This window comes from Capricornis sumatraensis, chromosome 23, assembly GCF_032405125.1.
Source record: "Capricornis sumatraensis isolate serow.1 chromosome 23, serow.2, whole genome shotgun sequence".
Lineage (NCBI taxonomy): Eukaryota > Metazoa > Chordata > Mammalia > Artiodactyla > Bovidae > Capricornis > Capricornis sumatraensis.
The window spans coordinates 5783965-5805034 of NC_091091.1; the positions used below are offsets into that span (position 1 = coordinate 5783965).

The 21070-nt window shown below is 36.4% G+C and overlaps 1 protein-coding gene across 14 annotated transcripts in view; it reads left to right on the forward strand.

Moving 5' to 3' along the window:
* Positions 1-21070, forward strand: part of PCDH15 (protocadherin related 15) — an 874382-nt gene that overhangs the window by 165806 nt on the left and 687506 nt on the right. For 11 of the 14 annotated variants that reach the window (XM_068961319.1, XM_068961315.1, XM_068961316.1 and 8 more), the window contains exon 2: positions 2131-2196. In XM_068961319.1, the coding sequence (XP_068817420.1) occupies positions 2131-2196 (66 nt within the window). Of the gene's footprint in view, positions 1-1618; positions 1634-2130; positions 2197-21070 lie in introns of all 14 variants that reach the window. The other 3 variants (XM_068961317.1, XM_068961313.1, XM_068961306.1) reach the window with 1 other exon arrangement.

The window sequence follows — 21070 nt, forward strand, 5'->3', positions numbered from 1 at the left end:
CATTTCTACTCACAGCAGACAATGTCTCTATTTTAATCATTTGTGTCGTTGATGAACATATTAAACAGCTGACTCACATAGACCACATTGTGCCATACTTTTGTGGTTGTTTATGAGTCTTTCCTTTATCTGACCACTTATCTCCCCAACCTGAGATCTGTGAAGAAAGGAGTTGTTGATTTTTAATCCCTGTCTTCAGCACATAGTAAGCTATCTACCAATTTGACTGAATAATGTTTGTATGCATAGATGAATAAAAAGCTAGATGAACAGATATGAGAACTCAGGAAGAAAATTTAAATTTTCACTGGGGTATAAGAAAGTTTTGGTGGAATAGGTGAAATCTAACTTTATCAAGAATAACAGACTTGCCAGGCAGTAGAGGCAGAAATGACTTTAGGTAACAAAGCTGCCTTAATAATACAAGATGTAATCCAGCAAGAGTAAGGTCTCTAAGGTGACTAAAGGGCATAGTGCTTAATAAGTAAACAATGTTGAGACTGTGACACCCTGTGAATGATATCCTAAAACATTTTTCTTCATTCCAAAAGAAACATAAGTATTTTTGTACAGAGAAGTGCCATTAATTTCCCTAGGATTGGGGTGCACAAAAATTATTCTCATGAAATGAATAAATGAATGCAGGATGAGAACAGCTTCCAGGAGATTAATGAGGAAACCACTGCAAGAGTAGAGGCTGCAAGCAGCGAGGAGCTGTGCTATGTCAGGGGTATAGGAAGGAAAGGATGGAGTGTAATGAGAGATTTTAGACCTAAAACTGCTGTGACCTGAAACTCTTGAATATTGACAAGGACAAAGAAAGAAAAACTGGAGATTTCAGATATTTTAAGCTTTACATGACAGACCACACATTTTACAATATACAACAGTGCTTGCCAAAGCCCTTATTATTCATGCCCATGTACATAATGGCAGAATTTTAATAGATAAATAGTAAGCCTTGAAATCATCTTTCAAATAGCACACCTACTTGGATGGCTTAAGCCAACTTATGTTTCAGCCACAGGAACATGCCATGTGCATTTAACTGCATGACACAACCCTATCAGGCTGGCCAAGTATCTCCTGAGAGAGCACTTTATGTCTCAGAAGTATACTTTTGACATCTCGCAGGCAAAGCCTTCACATTTTCATTATCTTGGATATTATAGTTCATAATACTTTCATAATACTATTTATATGTTCATTATCCACACATTAGCAGTTCTTGAGATAAAAAATTAATCACTGCTGATTGACAGGCAGTATTTTTAAGGTTCATTCAACACAGAGATAATAGACAATTGATATGTAATTTTATTTACCTTTTCGTAGGACACATAGGTGTATTGTGTGGTATATTCAAATTGATCTGTAATTTTTAAGATGTGAGTGACATACATTATAAAGTTAACTTGTTCATACTGTATTTGAATTATAAAAATAAGAATTTTACATATGTCATTTCCAGAAATCATTAGGTGTGATATATCTGTTATTGTACAATGCTATTTATATCTTTCAATCCTCACTAAATATACACATATATTCTTTCTTCCTTTCTTTCTTTTATTTTTCTGATCTGCTTCCATTGATGACTCTATTCCTTTGTCTCCAGACTGGCAATATGAGGGTAAGATGACAAAAATAAAATCTCAAAACCCACAAACATTGCTTGTCTGTCTCTGTTTCATTCTCTTTAGAATATTATTGAAATTCTACTCACTCTTTTTAATTAGACCCTTTATCACAATTAAAGTCCAATTATGTTTGTTTCTGTTGTGAAGCTTTAATTACAATTTATCCTTGTTAATCATCCCTTTATGTTATTTCTTTGGGTTAAATTACCATCACATTATCTCTGTCCTGAAGGACTTCTACTCTCCAGTGGTCTCTGCTTATGTTTTCTCAGTATGATTTGAACCATTTCATGGTGTATAAAGTGTCTTTGTTGCAATGTGGTAAGGAATCTGTGTGAACACTTTTTTAAAAATAAAAAATGGTTAAATGATGCATATTAATTTGATTGTAGGATATTTCTTTTTAAATGTTAATGCATAGTGTGAATTTAATCTCAGGGTGAATGTCCCTGCAATAGCTACTTCTTAATTTGTCTTGTTTTCTCTTTAGATTGCAAACTAGCTAGGGGAGGACCACCAGCCACCATAGTCGCCATTGATGAAGAGAGTAGGAATGGTGAGTGAGATTTCTCTTTTAAAAGTGACCTAATCTAACCCGGATTTCTCATTTCAAACCTAGTTTTTATATGTGTGGAAGTACTAAATGAAAGCCTCAAAGCAAATTCAGTAACAGTTTTCTTTTAATTTCTTTGCTGTGTGACTTTGATTTATACCATTCCCTGGAAATACTTGGATTATATTATGAGAGACTCAGTGAATAGAAATGCTTATTTTTTTGCTTGTTTTTTTAAATGTAAATTTATTTATTTTAATTGGAGGTTAATTACTTTATAATATTGTATTGGTTTTGCCATACATCAACATGAAATGTTTAGTTTTGATTGCAGAGAAGTCACTTGACTCAGGATCAGTCCAAGAATACATCTAGATACTGGATAGAGCTTTTCTTTGTCAGTAGGTAGATTCAACTATTACATATACTGTTACCTAGTGTATTCCTCCAAAAGAAGTGAATCACAAGGTAAACTCTGCACTGTTAATTTCAATATGCTACAATCTGGTTAGGATTAAGATCCATAGCCTATCATTAGACATGGTGATTTAAGAAGTTACTGGGAAAACTGAAAAAGTTCTTGATGACCGAGAACCCCCCAACAAAAGGAGTAGAACAGAGGAGAAGGTCTGACTTTTCACTTAGTCTGTCTGCCATGCTGCTGCTAAGTCACTTCAGTTGTGTCCGACTCTTGGCGACCCCATGGACTGCAGCCTACAAGGCTCCTCCATCCATGGGATTTTCCAGGCAAGAGTACTGGAGTGGGGTGCCATTGCCTTCTCTGCTGTCTGCCATAAGTAACATCTAATTCTTAATTTATATTAAGCCCTTCAGCAATATAATTTTCTTTATCAAAACAAAAAATTAGCACTTTTGTTCCCCAACACTCTCTTAGTCTCTCTAAACTTTACGAATATTTAAAGATGCTACCCCTCTATTGGAGAAGGAAACGGCAACCCACTCCAGTACTCTTGCCTAGAAAATCCCATGGATGGAGGAGCTTGGTGCAGGCTACTGTCCATGGGGTCGCAAAGAGTCAGGCACGACTGAGCAACTTCACTTCACTTCACCTCACTCCTCTATTAAGTAAAAGTAAAATGGTAATCTCTTGAGTATTGGTTTCTATTGCAAGCTCTTCTAAATATGAGAATGTTCTGTAGCTCATTTTGTCTATTGATTCTGCAACAGATCTTCCACTGGGTTTAATCTGTACTCTTATTTTATCAGATTGATGTCTTTTTAAAAAAACAATGCCAAGTGGCTTATTAGAAAATGACTTTTCACTGCAATTCAACCTATATATATCTTGAAAATTTCTATAGTATGCATAATACCTGTATTGGTATATTTAATCATAGATTTATTATTCTGTATTAGAAATATTTTTCTTTCTTAGAAGAATCTGTATAAACTTTTTAAATTCTTAAACATCTTTCACACCCTTTGCAATCAGCCAAAAAATGTCCACAATACTCTTGGCCTCTGTTTAAGCAAATTTAAGTGTTTATTCTAAATTTTAGAAATGCTTTTAAAATTACACAGGTTTGATAGTTTATTTTTTTTAATTCAATACTTATTGACCTTGAAAACATGTGAAGTTAATGTATTACTAAGATACATTTAAATAAATTAGGAATAAGTTCTATATGTGTCCTCAGAAAAGAAAATGTATATATATTATTACTATACCAGAAAATGTACATTTCACATGTAGAATTATGGTTTATCCTTAACTGTTTTTCTGTGAACAAATCTGCTTTCTAAATGCACTATACTAAGAAAAAAAAGTTTGCTTTTTAAACAGAGACAAAAAATTAACATAATAGAAAACTAATCTATATATTCTCATTGTCACCAGTTCCCTTAAACATATAAGCTGAGCTGAACTAAAGCATTAATTTCACTAAATGGCTGTTTCAACATAATTCTACACAGAGCTTATTTTGCCAACTAGATAATTATAGCCACGGTAATATTTTACCTCCCCTTGTTCTGATGAGGTGCCACTTTTTGAAGGAGCTTAGAAACTCTACAAAGATGTTGTCATAGCAGTGCTGCATGGTGGCATGTGGTGAAAGTTCAATATTTATATTTTGGAAGAATGTGACATGATGTAGTGGAGTAATGTTTTGCTCTTTAATTGGCATATTTTGTAGAACCTGCCAACTACTCAAGAGTGCTGCCAAAGTTTTTGAGTGTCATCACAAGGAGTATAAGTACCAATCTAGAGATTAAATATTTTACATTTTTCTTTCACATTAAATTTCTAAAAATATGGTAATCAAATGAAACTCTGCCAGATATTATAATGTAATGTGTAATCATACTTGCTTTAAAGTCTAAAGGAAACAATGCATTAAAACGTTTTTATATTTTTCTTTAGACAATTCTGAGAAATTTCCCAAAACGACAGCTAAGTCTAGTCCTGCTTTTAAACCCTTAATTTTTTTTCTTTTTTTCATGAAACATTTTAATTGGCAGTAACAAAACATGCAGGTATTCTATTTTACTAGTGTAATAAGCACCTATTTTTAAACGTTCTGGGCCTCTTAAAAGTAATGCATAGCAAATCCTTTATTAAGCCAAACTAGTAAGTATGTGCATCAATTTGTTTTGTTTTTGGCTTACTTTATTGATGTCTACTGCTAAACAATCTCCATTGTTAAATACATCCTTGAGTATAGCTTTTAAACAACTCAGGCCTTTAAAAATATATACTTAATTTTCTTATATAAGTCACTGCTGCTGCTGCTAAGTCGCTTCAGTCATCTCCAACTTTGTGCAACCCTATAGACGGCAGCCGACCAGGCTCCCCCGTCCCTGGGATTCTCCAGGCAAGAACACTGGAATGGGTTGCTATTTCCTTCTCCAATGCATGAAAGTGAAAAGTGAAAGTGAAGTCGCTCAGTCCTGTCTGACCCTATGGACTGCAGCCTACCAGGGTCCTCCATCCATGGGATTTTCCAGGCAAGAGTACTGGAGTGGGTTGCCGTTGCCTTCTCTGATAGAAGTCATTAAGATACATTTAAAGAATATCCATTATTTGTTACATACATCTGCATACTTCAAAATTTTTATTTTCTGTGCAATGGAAATATTTCTTCTTTTATGAATAGGTATGCTAAATTTGTTTGCATGTGTATATGTTTGAAATAATTAAAATGTTAATAGATAGAGATTCATAAACCTCTTTCTCACTCTGGAACCTGTTAGATTATTCCCTTCCTTGGTCCTTGTCCTCATCTGTATATTGATAACAGATTCATTATATCACCCTCAATCTGAAAAGTTTATTTTCATCACAGCTACCAGAAAATCAAGCTTATGTGATAAGGACCCAAAGTCAGCCCATTAAGAAAGTCACATTGGCCCATGATCACCCCCAGAAACCTCTAGAACTAGTATATAGGATATATTTAGGAGTAATTGCATTTAGAAGGGAGAATGTATAGTGAGAAACAGACTTAGAATATATTATTTGAAAATATCTAAAAAATCTTTTTCCAGAAAAGCTTATATATACAGAAAAACCTGCGCATGGACATGTACAGAAGTCTAATTCATAATTGCCCAAACTTAGAAGCAAGCACGATGTCCTAACAAGTAAACTATGGTGCATCCAGACAAATTCAGACTAAAACGAAATGAGCTATCAAGCCATGAAAAGACATGGAAGAGTATTAAGTGCATATTACTAACTGAAAGAAGCCAATCCAACAACAACAACAACAAAAAGGCAGAGGTTGTATGATCTCAACTATGGCATTTGGGAAAAAGTAAAAAAAAATAAAAAATGAGGAAAGTAAAAAGATTAGTACTTTCTAAGAGCAAGTAGGAGAAAGATAGGCAGAGCAAAGGGGAATTTTAAGGCAGTGAAAACACTGCATTATATTTTAATGGTGGGTATATGTCATTGTATATTTGTCTAAACCAATAGAACACACGACACTAAGAGGCAATTGAAGGTAAACTGTGGACTCTGGGTGATTATGATGTGCTAATATAGGTTCATCCTTGGTTAAAAAAAAATTGTACCATTCTAGTGAGTGATGTTGATAAAGCAGAATGCTACACATGTGCAGGGTAAAGGGTATATGGGAAAACACTCCCTCCCTGTACTTTCCATTGTGAACTGAAAACACTGCTCTAAAAAAGAAACTGCTAAAAGATATTTCTAGAAATACATTCTTAGGTTCACTGGACTTTGAGTTGCCTAATGGCATTGAGTCCTTACTGGAAGGAGAAAGGCCGGGAACAGTTACACTAGAACAGTTTAAACTTGCCTCTGGGTGCCAGGCGAGTCAGAGTCTTAGCTGCTTTATAACAGCTGTGGAATGACATTCAAACAGGCTTTGGAACAAATGGCTCAGGCTGACTCTCAGAAACTGGATAAATATACATAAGCAGTGCTGAGTCAAGGGGATAAGAAAACGATTTGAGGCCATGGTTTGAATATAACACTATGACTGTACAAAAGTAGACAGGTTCAGAAGCAAAAGAATGCCACTAGGTAAGTGAGAGATTTAGGAGGCAAATCCATAAGTGTCCTTTGTGGATTTACAGTTAAGGTATTGTGGACTCACAGCTAATTTGGGAAATGAAAGATAATGGAGTATCTTAACATTATGAAAGGAGCCATCAACAGAGGATGCCACAGCTGGTTTAATGAGAGTGTTTTCTGGTCCTTGTCAGGGTACATTTCAGAACCAAGTATCAGCTGGGTTGAGTATTACAGACCCTCCTGTGCTTCGAGGGAGGTAGGGGAGGTTATAAAAAGGAACTATGAATTCAGTTGCTCACTCTTTCTGTGGAGATTCTCTGGCCCATGCATGTAGCTTGGGGAGGGAAAGGAGATTGGTTCTTCATTAGAAACAATTACGTTATTGAGGGGCATTTGCAAGTTGTTTGGTTGTCATCCTTTTCTTTCCATTGTCAAAAATCACTAAGCTTGGAAAAGCAGAAGATTAAATGTTTATGCCGATGTTCTTTTTTCCTTATAGTTACCAATTTCACATCTTAGAGTTTTAGCAAAGGAGTTTGTTATAGTCTGTCTTACCTACCGCCAAAGGGTTGCAAGTAGAGTTTCACATATTCCTAGTAAAATAGATCTTGCACTCATGGAAAGATAAGTCTTAAAGAACCAATTTTTTTTTTTAATGAATATTCCCACGGTTTAAACAAAGTGTGATGTCATTTATATATGTGTGTGTGTGTGTGTGTGTGTGTGTGTGTGCATGTGTGTGTGTGTGTGCTCAGAATCTTCTCTTTTTGCCAATGTTATCTTCACTCTTCTCCTTTACTCTCTAAAGAGAGCAAGGTCTAAACTGGCAGAAAAAAAATTTGCAACAACAACTAGAGTGGAAAATACTAAACTGTATGAAGTAACTCAGAGTAGAAAATGATGAGAACCCCAGATGAGAGATGGCACAAGATGTTGGGGAGAGAGGAAACTAAGGAACCAATGTAGCAAGTTATCAGGCAATCTGGATGACAGTGTCCAATTGGGATAAAGTGAAAGAGGCTGAAGATGCCACCAAGAGGTTAAAGGTGCTAGAAATTATATAGTCAGTGAAAAAATGTTTCAATATAGTTGCCACAGACAGAATCCTTGGCTCATAGAAATGTTTTGAAGAACTGTTACTAAGATGGAAATATTTCACTGGGTCTGTCCTTAGTTCATGTTTCTTTCAATGTGTTGAGACAAGGATACAACTGAAGATGTTTCTGGATTTAATTTCCTCTCTGTTCTATAACTATTTTAATTATTTTAAATAAGAAATATAATGAAGAGTAGCCACCATAATTTATATATTAAATAAAACCTGAAGTATAGGATACTTTCTTATATATTAAGCTTTTGAAAAATTGTATAACATTTTACTCATGAAAATAAAAGGGAGAGAGGAATCTAGTATATATGTTCTATGGGAGTAATTGTTCTAAGGGTTTGATTTTAAACAGTTAGCTTGTAAAGACAGTTTTCAGTTCAGTTCAGTCGCTCAGTTGTGTCTGACTATTTGCAACCCCATGAAGTGCAACACGCCAGGCTTCCCTGTCCATTGCTAACTCTAATAAGAGTTCACTCATACTCATGCCCATTGAGTCGGTGATGCCATCCAGCCATCTCGTCCTCTATTGTCCCCTTCTCCTCCTGCCCACAAACCCTCCCAAGCATCAGAATCTTTTCCAATGAGTCAACTCTTCGCACGAGGTGGCCAAACTACTGGAGTTTCAGCTTTAGCATAAGTCCTTCCAAAGGACACCCAGGGCTGATCTCCTTTAGGATGGACTGGTTGGATCTCCTGGCAGTCCAAGAGACTCTCAAGAGTCTTCTCCAACACCACAGTTCAAAAGCATTAATTCTTCGGCACTCAGCTTTCTTCACAATCCAACTTTCACATCCATACATGACCACTGGAAAGATCATAACCTTGACAGGATGCACCTTTGTTGGCAAAGTAATGTCTCTACTTTTGAATATATTATCTAGGTTGGTCATAACTTTCCTTCCAAGGAGTAAGCGTCTTTTAATTTCATGGCTGCAGTCACCATCTGCAGTGATTTTGGAGCCCCCAAAATAAAGTCTGACACTGTTTCCACTGTTTCCCCATTTATTTGCCATGAGGTGATGGGACCAGATGCCATGATCATTTTCTGAATGTTGAGCTTTAGACCAACTTTTTCAACTCTCCTCTTTCGCTTTCATCAAGAGGCTTTTTAATTCCTTTCTGCCATAAGGGTGGTGTCATCTGCATATCTGAGGTTATTGAGATTTCTCCCTGCAATCTTGATTCCAGCTTGTGCTTCTTCCAGTCCAGCGTTTCTCATGATGTACTTTGCATAGAAGTTAAATAAGCAGGGTGACAATATACAGCCTTGACGTACTCCTTTTCCTAATGGAACCAGTGTTGTTCCATGTCCAGTTCTAACTGTTGCTTCCTGGCCTGCATACAGATTTCTCAAGAGGCAGGTCAGGTGGACTGGTATTCCCGTCTCTTTCAGAATTTTCCACAGTTTATTGTGATCCACACAGTCAATAGCTTTGGCATAGTCAATAAAGCAAAAATAGATGTTTTTCTGGAACTCTCTTGCTTTTTCGATGATCCAGCGGATGTTGGCAATTTGATCTGTGGTTCCTCTGCCTTTTCTAAAACTAGCTTGAACATCTGGAAGTTCACAGTTCATGTATTGCTGAAGACTGGCTTAAGGAATTTTGAGCATTACTTTTCTAGCGTGTGAGATGAGTGCAGTTGTGTGGTAGTTTGAGCATTCTTTGGCATTGCCTTTCTTTGAGATTGGAACTGACCTTTTCCAGTCCTGTGGCCACTGCTGAGTTTTCCAAATTTGCTGGCATATTGAGTGCAGCACTTTCACAGCATCATTTTTCAGGTTTTGAAATAGCTCCACTGGAATTCCATCACCTCCACTAGCTTTGTTTGTAGTGATGCTTTCTAAGGCCCACTAATGTGAAGTCTCACATTCCAGGATGTCTGGCTCTAGGTGAGTGTGAGTGATCACACCATCATGATTATCTGGGTCGTGAAGATCTTTTTTGTACAGTTCTGTGTGTTCTTGTCACCTCTTCTTAATATCTTCTGCTTCTGTTGGGTCCATACCATTTCTGTCCTTTATGGAGCCCATCTTTGCATGAAATGTTCCCTTGGTATCTCTAATTTTCTTGAAGAGATCTCTAGTCTTTCCCATTCTGTTGTTTTCCTCTATTTCTTTCCATTGATCACTGAGGAAGGCTTTCTTATCTTTCCTTGCTATTCTTTGGAATACATTCAGATGCTTATATCTTTCCTTTTCTCCTTTGCTTTTCACTTCTCTTTTTTTCACAGCTATTTGTAAGGCCTCCCCAGGCAGCTGTTTTGCTTTTTTGCATTTCTCTTCCATGGGGATGGTCTTGATCCGTATCTCCTGTACAGTGTCAGGAACCTCCATCCATAGTTCATCATGCACTCTATCTGTCAGATCTAATCCCCTTCACCCTGCTTCTATTCTGTGTTGTTGCCTTATAGCTACAGTAAACAGCATTAGTCTCCTTGATGGTTTCCTAGAATTCTATTTGAAGTATGGAAAAGTTAAAAATAAGTATGTATTCTGCTTCATAAATTTTTATGAAACATAGCAACTCTAACAATAGAAATTATATACATTATATGAAGGTAAATTAATAAGTGACTGTAAAAACTTTTGAAGTATTAAGACTAATATTGTATACGGGATTATACAGGATCATCAGTGTTGACATCAGGCAAATGATCTTTAGCACACCATGACAGCTTTGTTTTTCTGGAGAAATAGAGAAAAATATTTTCCTATTGTTCTGTAATCCTATAACATTGAAACTTGACCCTCAACTGCCAAAATATTAAGTGTTTTTATAAGATATTAATGTTCTTCTGGCTAGATTGCTATGGATGTTGTATAGCCTCAAAATCATGATTACAAATTTCTTTGTTATTCTATTATTTATTTCTCCCAGTCATCATCAAGTCATTCTGAGTTCTTTCTAGTGAAATGAATACACAATGATGAGGAAGTGAATTTTTTTGTAAATTATGAAGGAGTTAAATGAAACTATCCTCAACACATTTGTAACTATTAGAGAAAAATGATGTAAAAAATCAAGTCCAGTTCCTCACTTATTTTAATCCTCATGTTATAGTGACTAAGACAGTTGTTCTAGTAGAAAACAATCTGGCTCTGCTCATTCCTGCTGGAGATACACATACGACAGTGCATTCTGCTTTTCTTCATTTATGCTAAAGTATTATTTTCTAAAAGGTCAGCAGCTGCAGACTTCTGAATATATAACTGTGAAATAAATTGAAACCTTTCTAAGCATTACAGAAATAGATAACTTGAGATAAGTAAAAACCTAACACACATTAGCATTTAATCATATTTCTTTTATGATATGTCTTTTCTCATTTGTTGACTCTATAGCACCGAATATACAATGCTATTGCTGGACCTAGTGAAATGATACTAAAACAAAGGACATGGGAAGGACACAAAACAGACAGAAGCCAAAAAGGCTGGCAAGCTAGGGTGTTTTATACAAGGAAAACAATTCTATTCAAGTTAGTGACCCTCATTTATGTTTAAGTTTCAGAATGCTAATCTAATGATGATGAAAAGTATAAGTTATGTGAGGTAACCCTTGGTTTCTAAGGTAAACATTTTAGAAAAAAGCATTCTAATATTTTGCATTTTCTTTGAATCCTTTATTTTAATCTCATGTCTAACAGAAATAAATTTGAATTATATAGAATTAAATTACATCATACATACACAGTCCCAAATGATGCTGTTATAATGGGCCACTTTTCTATAGAGAGAATATTTAAATCCTAAGTCACTAGGGCAAACAATTGAAGCTAGCATATATTTCATTTGCTTAGACTGTTGGAAGATGGGCCATGGGTGTTGGTGGCAACAAGAATGGGACTGTGTGGTACAAGGAGAAAGATACCAGCAGAAGTAAGAATAGGCAAAAGGAGATTGTTTAATGTTCTTATAATGAAAAGAAAAACTTTGTTTCTGTGGTACCCTGAGTGAATAGAGAGTTCTGTGCTAAGCAGCCAGTACTTGAGACTTGAACTAAGAATTACTGTCAAACAAAACTCAGAATCTAGAAAACAAAAATGAGGACTGATTAAAAAAAAAAAAAAAACCTTGCCTTTGGTAGCCAGTGGCAAGTGGTTTGGATAGGCTAAAGGAATGCTTTAATATATTATATCTCCACATTCTATTTAAGTAAACCCATTTGTATTTTAACCAAGCTGAATTTACTTTAATGGTGCATAGCTTTGATTCCCCAAACATTTTATTACTGAGTACAATTAGGAGATTAATTTTTATCCGAAGGAATAAAAATTAATATATTAATATGTATTAATATATTGTATAAAAGCCTTCAGTTTTTTTCAGGTGTCATGTGTATTAAAGATAAGTCATTCTAATTTAAATTTTTATTTTTTATTAGCCAAACAAAACACATCTGTGTGGTTCATATCGCCTGTAAGCCACCAGTATTTTGATTTCTAAATTAGGCAACAGAGATGACAGAGGTGCATGGGGGAAGGGACATCAATGAGATGACATTTTTTTTCTTTGGAAGGGAGCAAAGGGACTTGGTTGTGAGCTTTCTTTGCATAACTAGTGCTGTTAGCACTTAGGTTATGTGATTTGAATTTAGCTGGGGAGTGAGTCTCTGATGGAGATTTAGGAACTTGGGGATGGGAGAAGCACCTAAGTTCAGTTACTGGTTTTAGCATCAAGCTCCTGGAGGTTCTGTCTACAACTGCTCTTCCTCATGCAGGCTGCCAGATTCCACCATTACCCTGCTCCCAAAGAATTTTTCAAATTCCTGTTTGTCATGCATGGTTCTTTCACTTCTGTTTCTCATGATCAAATGTTGGCCACTAGATTATTTATCTTTGATGTGGGTCAATGGGGTATGACTCTTCTGTTAGGACACTGGAAATATGAAAAGGATCACTTCTGTTACTTTTGACTATAGTAATCAACACTATAAAGGTTCTTAGCAATTGCCGGATGAGAACAGTCACTCCTAGATGATTTGAAACATCCTTGGAGTTAAAATACCTCCTACAGCAATTTTCAAAACAAATGTTCAAACACCACATATTTACACCCAGAAATGTAACAAAATTCAATTAAATATGCTGAAGAGTGCCATGTGGATTAATGAATATAAAAGTATTTAGTGTCTCTTCATCTATTGCTATTTCATGAAACTGAAGGATGCACTAAAGCTAGATTCTATATTCATATCAGATGGTGCAATTTAAGCAAATATGCAATATATATTAATACAATATAGTAATACTTGTTAATCCAATATATTAATATTTATTAATACAATATATTAATATATATTAATACTTATTCTTTAGAATAAAAATTAATCTCCTAATTGTATTCAGTAATAAAAGGTTTGGAGAATCAAAGCTATGCACATTGAAGTAAATTCAGCTTGGTTAAAATACAAATGGGTTTACTTAAATAGAATGTGGAGATATAGTATATTAAAGCATTTCTTTTAGCCTATCCAAACCACTTGCCACTAGTTACCAAAGGCAAGGTGTTTCTTGTTTTGTTTTTTAAATCATTCCTCATTTTTGTTTTCTAGATTCTGAGTTTTGTTTGACAGTAATTCTTAGTTCAAGTCTCAAGTACTGGCTGCTTAGCACAGAACTCTCTATTCACTCAGGGTACCTCAGAAACAAAGTTTTTCTTTTCAATATAAGAACATTAAACAATCTCCTTTTGCCTATTCTTACTTCTGCTGGTATTTTTCTCCTTGCTTGCTTGCTTCTGAAAATTTACAAGTCTACAAACTTGGAATTTGAATTGTCAGAGCTGTGTTTGATTGAGGTTTCTTCTTAAGATGGTTTTGCGTAGAAAAGGAATAGCTACTTATCTGGGTACACTAGAAAACTAGAAAACAAGCAAAACCAATCCCCTCCAGGTGGCAGAGGCAAGACCTCTAGGGGGAAAAAATAACAACAAAAAAAGCAGAGCAGAGCAAGAAAACAAAGAGTGTTAGTCAAGTGGAGAGGCAGTGTTGCTATTGCAGGTGTTTATTTAAAAAGATCACATTTGAGCAAAGATCCCTGAACAAAATTGACTAAAGATGTGAGCCATGCACTTAGCTAGGAAATTTACATTTCAGATGGAAAATTCAAATCCAAAGACTACGAGGATGAATATTGCTGGTCAGTTTGTGTATTTGTCACTTCAGTCAGTTCAGTTCAGTCGCTCAGTCGTGTCCAACTCTTTGCGACCCCATGAATCGCAGCACGCCAGGCCTCCCTGTCCATCACCAACTCCTGGAGTTCATGCAAACTCACATCCATTGAGTCGGTGACACCATCCAGCCATCGCATCCTCTGTCATCCCCTTCTCTTCCTGCCCCCAATCCCTCCCAGAATCAGAGTCTTTTCCAATGAGTCAACTCTTCGCATGAGGTAGCCAAAGTACTGGAGCTTCAGCTTTAGCATCATTCCCTCCAAAGAACACCCAGGGTTGATCTCCTTCAGAATGGAGTGCTTAGATCTTCTTGCAATCCAAGGGACTCTCAGGAGTCTACTCCAACACCACAGTTCAAAAGCATCAATTCTTCTAACTCTTTGAAACCCCATGGTGTGTCCATGGAATTCTCCAGGCAAGAATACTGGAGTGGGTTGCCATTTCCTTCTCCAGATGGAAATAGTCTGGTCAGTTTAAGAGAGGGTAAAAAAAAAAAAAAAAAAAAAAATGCCTGGAGAAAATGATAACAAATGTGGTTGAAGTAGAGGCAATGGATGTTGATTGATATAAGGACACTCTTCAATCAAAACCACTTGATTGTGAAATACAGGTGGCTAGCTGAAACCACTAAGGATAATTCGTCTTCCTGTATCTCACTCAATATTCTAGTTTGCACATTTCATAATTTAAATAGGCAATTGTATCTGTATACATGTACAATTTCAGAAAACATTACCCTTTAAAAGATCTGTTAAAATACTAGAAAACATAATGATTCACTCAATTTGGCTTGGTGGTATCACTGCCTCATTTAACACATAGTAAAGGATTACTGCAACCATTCCAAAGGTCAGTGTGAACATGATAGTTGCTGTAAATACTGAAAATCTGAAAGTTTAATAGTGTGACACCATCACAATTATAACCAATGATCTTTGTTGTATTACACTGTTTTCAAATCACCATTAAAAATGGAAAATTCAGTGCTAGTCCACATTTTGGAAAAAAATATTTGTAACTTGTAATATTTGTAAATGTTTCACTTCACTTGATAACATGATCATCTTTATAGAAGCACGCTTTAGTGAAAATGTTGATTAACTGTACTTTATCTTAATAATTTAGGACAGGCAGGATATGAACATTGTTAGTAAGGGACTAGCATCCCATCAATCAATACAGGATTAATTTACTATTTTTAAAAGTATTTTTTTTTTTTTTTGGGCAGGGAGGTGATGTAAGGACTTGAAAAAGAGTCAGAAAAGATTATACATGTATTAACAGAGTGAATAAATTAACAGAGTTAATAATTTGGAAATTTGTCCCAAGTCCCAAGAAAATTTGTCCCAAATGTTTAATATCCCTTTGTAGTGAATAACCTTTGAGAACACTGTTCAAAGCAAAGCTTTTCCTTCTAATTGTGCATCACTAATGACCAATTAATATCTCCACATTTCCATCACACAATAACTAGCAAGTATGAAAGTGAACATTTTATTTATATTATTTGCATATTCCTTCAACGCTCTAAATCTTGAAGTCTCTCAAATGTTCTACAATAAATAGATTTTTGTCAGTTAATACTGTTTGCTTTTTGCAAACCTATTACTGCTACATCGCTTCAGTCGTGTCCGACTCTGTGCGACCCCATATATGGCAGCCCACCAGGCTCCCCCGTCCCTGGGATTCTCCAGGCAAGAACATTGGAGTGGGTTGACATTTCCTTAAACCTATTATATGTCCTTAAATAAAATTAGTTAGTTTGATTTTCAGTTCAGTTCAATTCAGTCGCTCAGTTGTGTCTGACTCTTTGCGACCCCATGAATTGCAGCACGCCAGGCCTCCCTGTCCATCACCAACTCCCAGAGTTCACTCAGACTCACGTCCATCAAGTCAGGGATGCCATCCAGCCATCTCATCCTCGGTCGTCCCCTTCTCCTCCTGCCCGCAATCCCTCCCAGCATCAGAGTCTTTTCCAATGAGTCAACTCTTTGCATGAGGTGGCCAAAGTACTGGAGCTTCAGCTTTAGCATCATTCCTTCCAAAGAAATCCCAGGGCTGATCACCTTCAGAATGGAATGGTTGACTCTCCTTGCAGTCCAAGGGATTTTCAAGAGTCTTCTCCAACACCACAATTCAAAAGCAACAATTCTTCAGCCTTCTTCACAGTCCAACTCTCACATCCATACATGACCACAGGAAAAACCAGAGCCTTGACTAGACGGACCTTTGTCGGCAAAGTAACGTCCCTGCTTTTGAATATGCTATCTAGGTTGGTCATAACTTTTCTTCCAAGGAGTAAGTGTCTTTTAATTTCATGGCTGCAATCACCATCTGCAGTGATTCTGGAGCCCCCAAAATAAAGTCTGACACTGTTTCCACTGTTTCCCCATCTATTTCTCATGAAGTGATGGGACCAGATACCATGATCTTCGTTTTCTGAATGTTGAGCTTTAAGCCAACTTTTCACTCTCCTCTTTCACTTTCATCAAGAAGCTTTTTAGTTCCTCTTCACTTTCTGCCATAAGGGTGGTGTCAACTGCATATCTGAGGTTATTGATATTTCTCCCGGCAATCTTGATTGCAGCTTGTGTTTCTTCCAGTCCAGCGTTTCTCATGATGTACTCTGCATATAAGTTAAATAAATTTTAGTTTGTTTCAAAATGTCAGCTAAGTCTCACAAAATATTTCTCTTTACTTTCTCATTCTCCACCATAGGCTATATCTTGCTTAATTCATTCAGCTGAAACAAAGTAACTAAAAACTGACATTTAACTTTGAGTAGACTAATAGTAATTGGAATTGAATAAACTATCTTCTCATATAATCCTGATTAAAAGGCTAACCTTGTGAATATTTTGTTGGAAATTCCTATTTTGTATATAAACACTTTTATCATTGTAAACATTGATAGGACACTACATAAACACTATAATTTTATATTTTAGAAAGCTTCAGAGGATTATCTTTTGTGATTTTGTTTTATAAAAGCATGTTACTTAAATTTATATCTTTTAAGTATATTTTAAATATCACTCTGAATTCAATATGCTTCTCCAACTATAAATTTTTAAACTTTGACTATTAGTTAAAATTAAGGCTTTAGGAAGATGGACCTTTATTCTATGACACAGTTATTTAGAAATGGCACAAATATTCCTGATATGTGACAAATATCTTCTGTAAGTCATATTACATGTATGAGACATATAGCTGTATTTATATTAGTAGTAGTTGAGAAAAGGAGAATTCATTGTAAATATACAGAGTTCAGTTGGCCTATAAATATAGACACATGCTTTAGGGAAAAGGAAAGATGGAAGGCAAACATGTAAGTCTGTGGGCTAGTATTTTTTCTGCCAACAACTGATGGTACCTTTTTTCTCAAAGTGGAATTATTATATTAAGTTGCAAGGTTCAGAAGAGCAAAGGCTATCGGCTTCAAGTCATTGCTGTAATCCCAGAAGGAAGTGAAATACCATGTGTATTGTACACATTCAAAAAACCTGGTTGATGGTTGATTCAAGTAAATAATAAAGACAAATTCCACAAACACATCTAAAATCAGAGTTAAATTGCCCATACCTGTCTGTTTAAAATAGTTTGAAGTGGGATTATTAATATTTTTCAATATAATGAACCTTTAGACCACATTTACTGTGCGCATAGAATAATTTATAGATTTCAAATGTTTTCTGCCTGCATGACATTGTCTGCAATGATCGGGTAATTTTTGCTCTAGAAGACTTTTTAAAATGGTAATATTTATGATAATATTAAAATAGGGAATAAATACATGTGCCATAAATATAACCATGTTATTACTTTAAATCTAAGAAAAAATAAATATAATTTTAAACATTTTAAAAGTCCATATAATGGCATCTTAAAGTAGAAATACATTTCATGTATTCAGAACCCAGAAGTAGGAGGTAAGAGCTCTTCAATAAAATTAGAGTTATGAAGGGAATATTTCATTCAAAGATAGGCTCAATAAAGGACAGAAACAGTATGGACCTAACAGAAGCAGAAGATATTAAGAAAAGGTGGCAAGAATACACAGAACTGTACAAAAAATGTCTTAATGACCAGATAACCACAATGATGTGATCACTCACCTAGAGACAGGCATCCTGGAATGTGAAGTCAAGTGGGCCTTACGAAGCATTACTATGAACAAAACTAGTGGAAGTGATGGAATTCTAGCTGAGTTATTTCAAATCTTAAAGAGGATGCTATTAAAGTGTTGCACTCAATATGGCAGCAAATTTAAGAAACTCCTGCAGTAGCTACAGGACTGGAAAAGGTCAGTTGTCATTTCAATCTCAAAGAAGGTCAATGCCAAATAATTTAAAACTACCACACAATTGCACTTGTTTCACATGCTAGCAAAGTGAAATGCTCAAAGTCCTTCAAGCTAGGCTTCAAAAATACATAAAGTCAGAATTTCCAGATGTACATGCTAGATTTAGAAAAGGCAGAGGAACAAGAGATCAAATTACCAACATCTGCTAGATCATAGAAAGAGCAAGGGAATTCCAGAAAAACATCTACTTCAGCTTCATTGACTATGCTAAAGCCTTTGACTGTGTGGAGCACAACACACTGTGGAAAATTCTAAATGAGATGGAAATACCAAACCTCCTTACCTGCCTCATGTGAAACAAGTCAAGAAGTATATGTACGCAGGTCAAAAAATAACAGAACCAGTCATGGAACAACAAACTAGATCAAAATTGAGAAAGGAGTACATCAAGGCTCTATATTGTTATATTTGCTTATTTAACTTACATGCAGAGTACCTCACGTGAGCTGCTGGACTGGATGAAGCTTAAGCTGGAATCAAGACTGTTGGGAGAAATATCAATGACCTCAGGCATGCAGAGCAGCACCCTTATGACAGAAAGCAAAGAGAAAATATAGAACCTCTTCATGAAGCTGAAAGAGGAGAGTGAAAAAGCTGGTTTAAAACTCAACATTCAAGAAACTAAGATCATGGCATCCAGTCCAATCACTTCATGGCAAATAGACAGGGACGAAATGGAAACAGAGACAGACTTTATTTTCTTGGGTTCTGAAATCACTGCAGATGGTGATTGCAACCATGAAATTAAAAGACGTTTGCTCTTTGGAGGAAAAACTATGACAAACCTAAGCTCAGTTCAGTTCAGTTCAGTTCAGTTCAGTCGCTCAGTTGTGTCAAACTCTTTGCGACCCCATGAATCGCAGCACGCCAGGCTTCCCTGTCCATCACCATCTCCCGGAGTTCACTCAGACTCACGTCCATCGAGTCAGTGATGCCATCCAGCCATCTCATTCTCGGTCGTCCCCTTCTCCTCCTGCCCCCAATCCCTCCCAGCATCAGAGTCTTTTCCAATGAGGCAACTCTTCGCATGAGGTGGCCAAAGTACTGGAGTTTCAGCTTTAGCTTCATTCCTTCCAAAGAAATCCCAGGGTTGATCTCCTTCAGAAGGGACAGGTTGGATCTCCTTGCAGTCCAGGGACCCTCAAGAGTCTTCTCCAACACCACAGTTCAAACACATCAATTCTTCGGCCCTCAGCCTTCTTCACAGTCCAACTCTCACATCCATACATGACCACACGAAAAACCATAGCCTTGACTAGACGGACCTTAGTCGGCAAAGTAACGTCTCTGCTTTTGAATATACTATTTAGGTTGGTCATAACTTTTCTTCCAAGGAGTAAGCGTCTTTTAATTTCATGGCTGCAGTCACCATCTGCAGTGATTTGGAGCCCCCAAAAATAAAGTCTGACACTGTTTCTACTGTTTCCCCATCTATTTCCCATGAAGTGATGGGACCGGATACCATGATCTTCGTTTTCTGAATGTTGAGCTTTAAGCCAATTTTTTCACTCTCCTCTTTCACTTTCAACAGGAGGCTTTTTAGTTCCTCTTCACTTTCTGCCACAAGGGTGGTGTCATCTGAATATCTGAGGTTATTGATATTTCTCCCAGCAATCTTGATTCCAGCTTGTGCTTCTTCCAGTCCAGCGTTTCTCATGATGTACTCTGCATATAAGTTAAATAAGCAGGGTGACAATATACAGCCTTGACATACTCCTTTTCCTATTTTGAGCCAGTTTGCTGTCCCATGTCCAGTTATAACTGTTGCTTCCTGACCTGCATACAGATTTCTCAAGAGGCAGATTAGGTGGTCTGGTATTTCCATCAGTTTCAGAATTTTCCACAGTTTATTGTGATCCACACAGTCAAAAGCTTTGGCATAGTCAATAAAACAGAAATAGATGTTTTTCTGGAACTCTCTTGCTTTTTCCATGATCCAGCGGATGTTGGCAATTTGATCTGTGGTTCCTCTGCCTTTTCTAAACCCAGCTTGAACATCAGGGAGTTCACAGTTCACGTATTGCTGAAGTCTGGCTTGGAGAATTTTGAGCATTACTTTACTAGCATGTGAGATGAGTGCAATTGTGTGGTAGTTTGAGCATTCTTTTGCATTGCCTTTCTTTGGAATTGGAATGAAAACTGACCTTTTCCAGTCCTGTGGCCACTACTGAGTTTTCCAAACTTGCTGACATATTGAGTGCAGCACTTTCACAGCATCATTTTTCAGGATTTGAAATAGCTCCACTGGAATTCCATCACCTCCACTAGCTTTGTTCGTAGTGATGCTTTCTAAGGCCCGCTTGACTTCACATTCCAAGATGTCTGGCTCTAGATTAGTGATCACATCATCATGATTATCTGGGTCAAGAAGATCTTTTTTGTGCAGTCCTTCTGTGTATTCTTGCCCCCTCTTCATAATATCTTGTGCTTCTGTTAGGTCCAGACTATTTCTGTCCTTTATGGAGCCCATCTTTGTATGAAATGTTCCCTTGGTATCTCTAATTTTCTTGAAGAGATCTCTAGTCTTTCCCATTCTGTTGTTTTCCTCTATTTCTTTGCATTGATCACTGAAGAAGGCTTTCTTATCTCTTCTTGCTATTCTTTGGAACTCTGCATTCAGATGCTTACATCTTTCTTTTTCTCCTTTGCTTTTCGCCTCTCTTCTTTTCACAGCTATTTGTAAGGCCTCCCCAGACAGCCATTTTGCATTTTTACATTTCTTTTCCA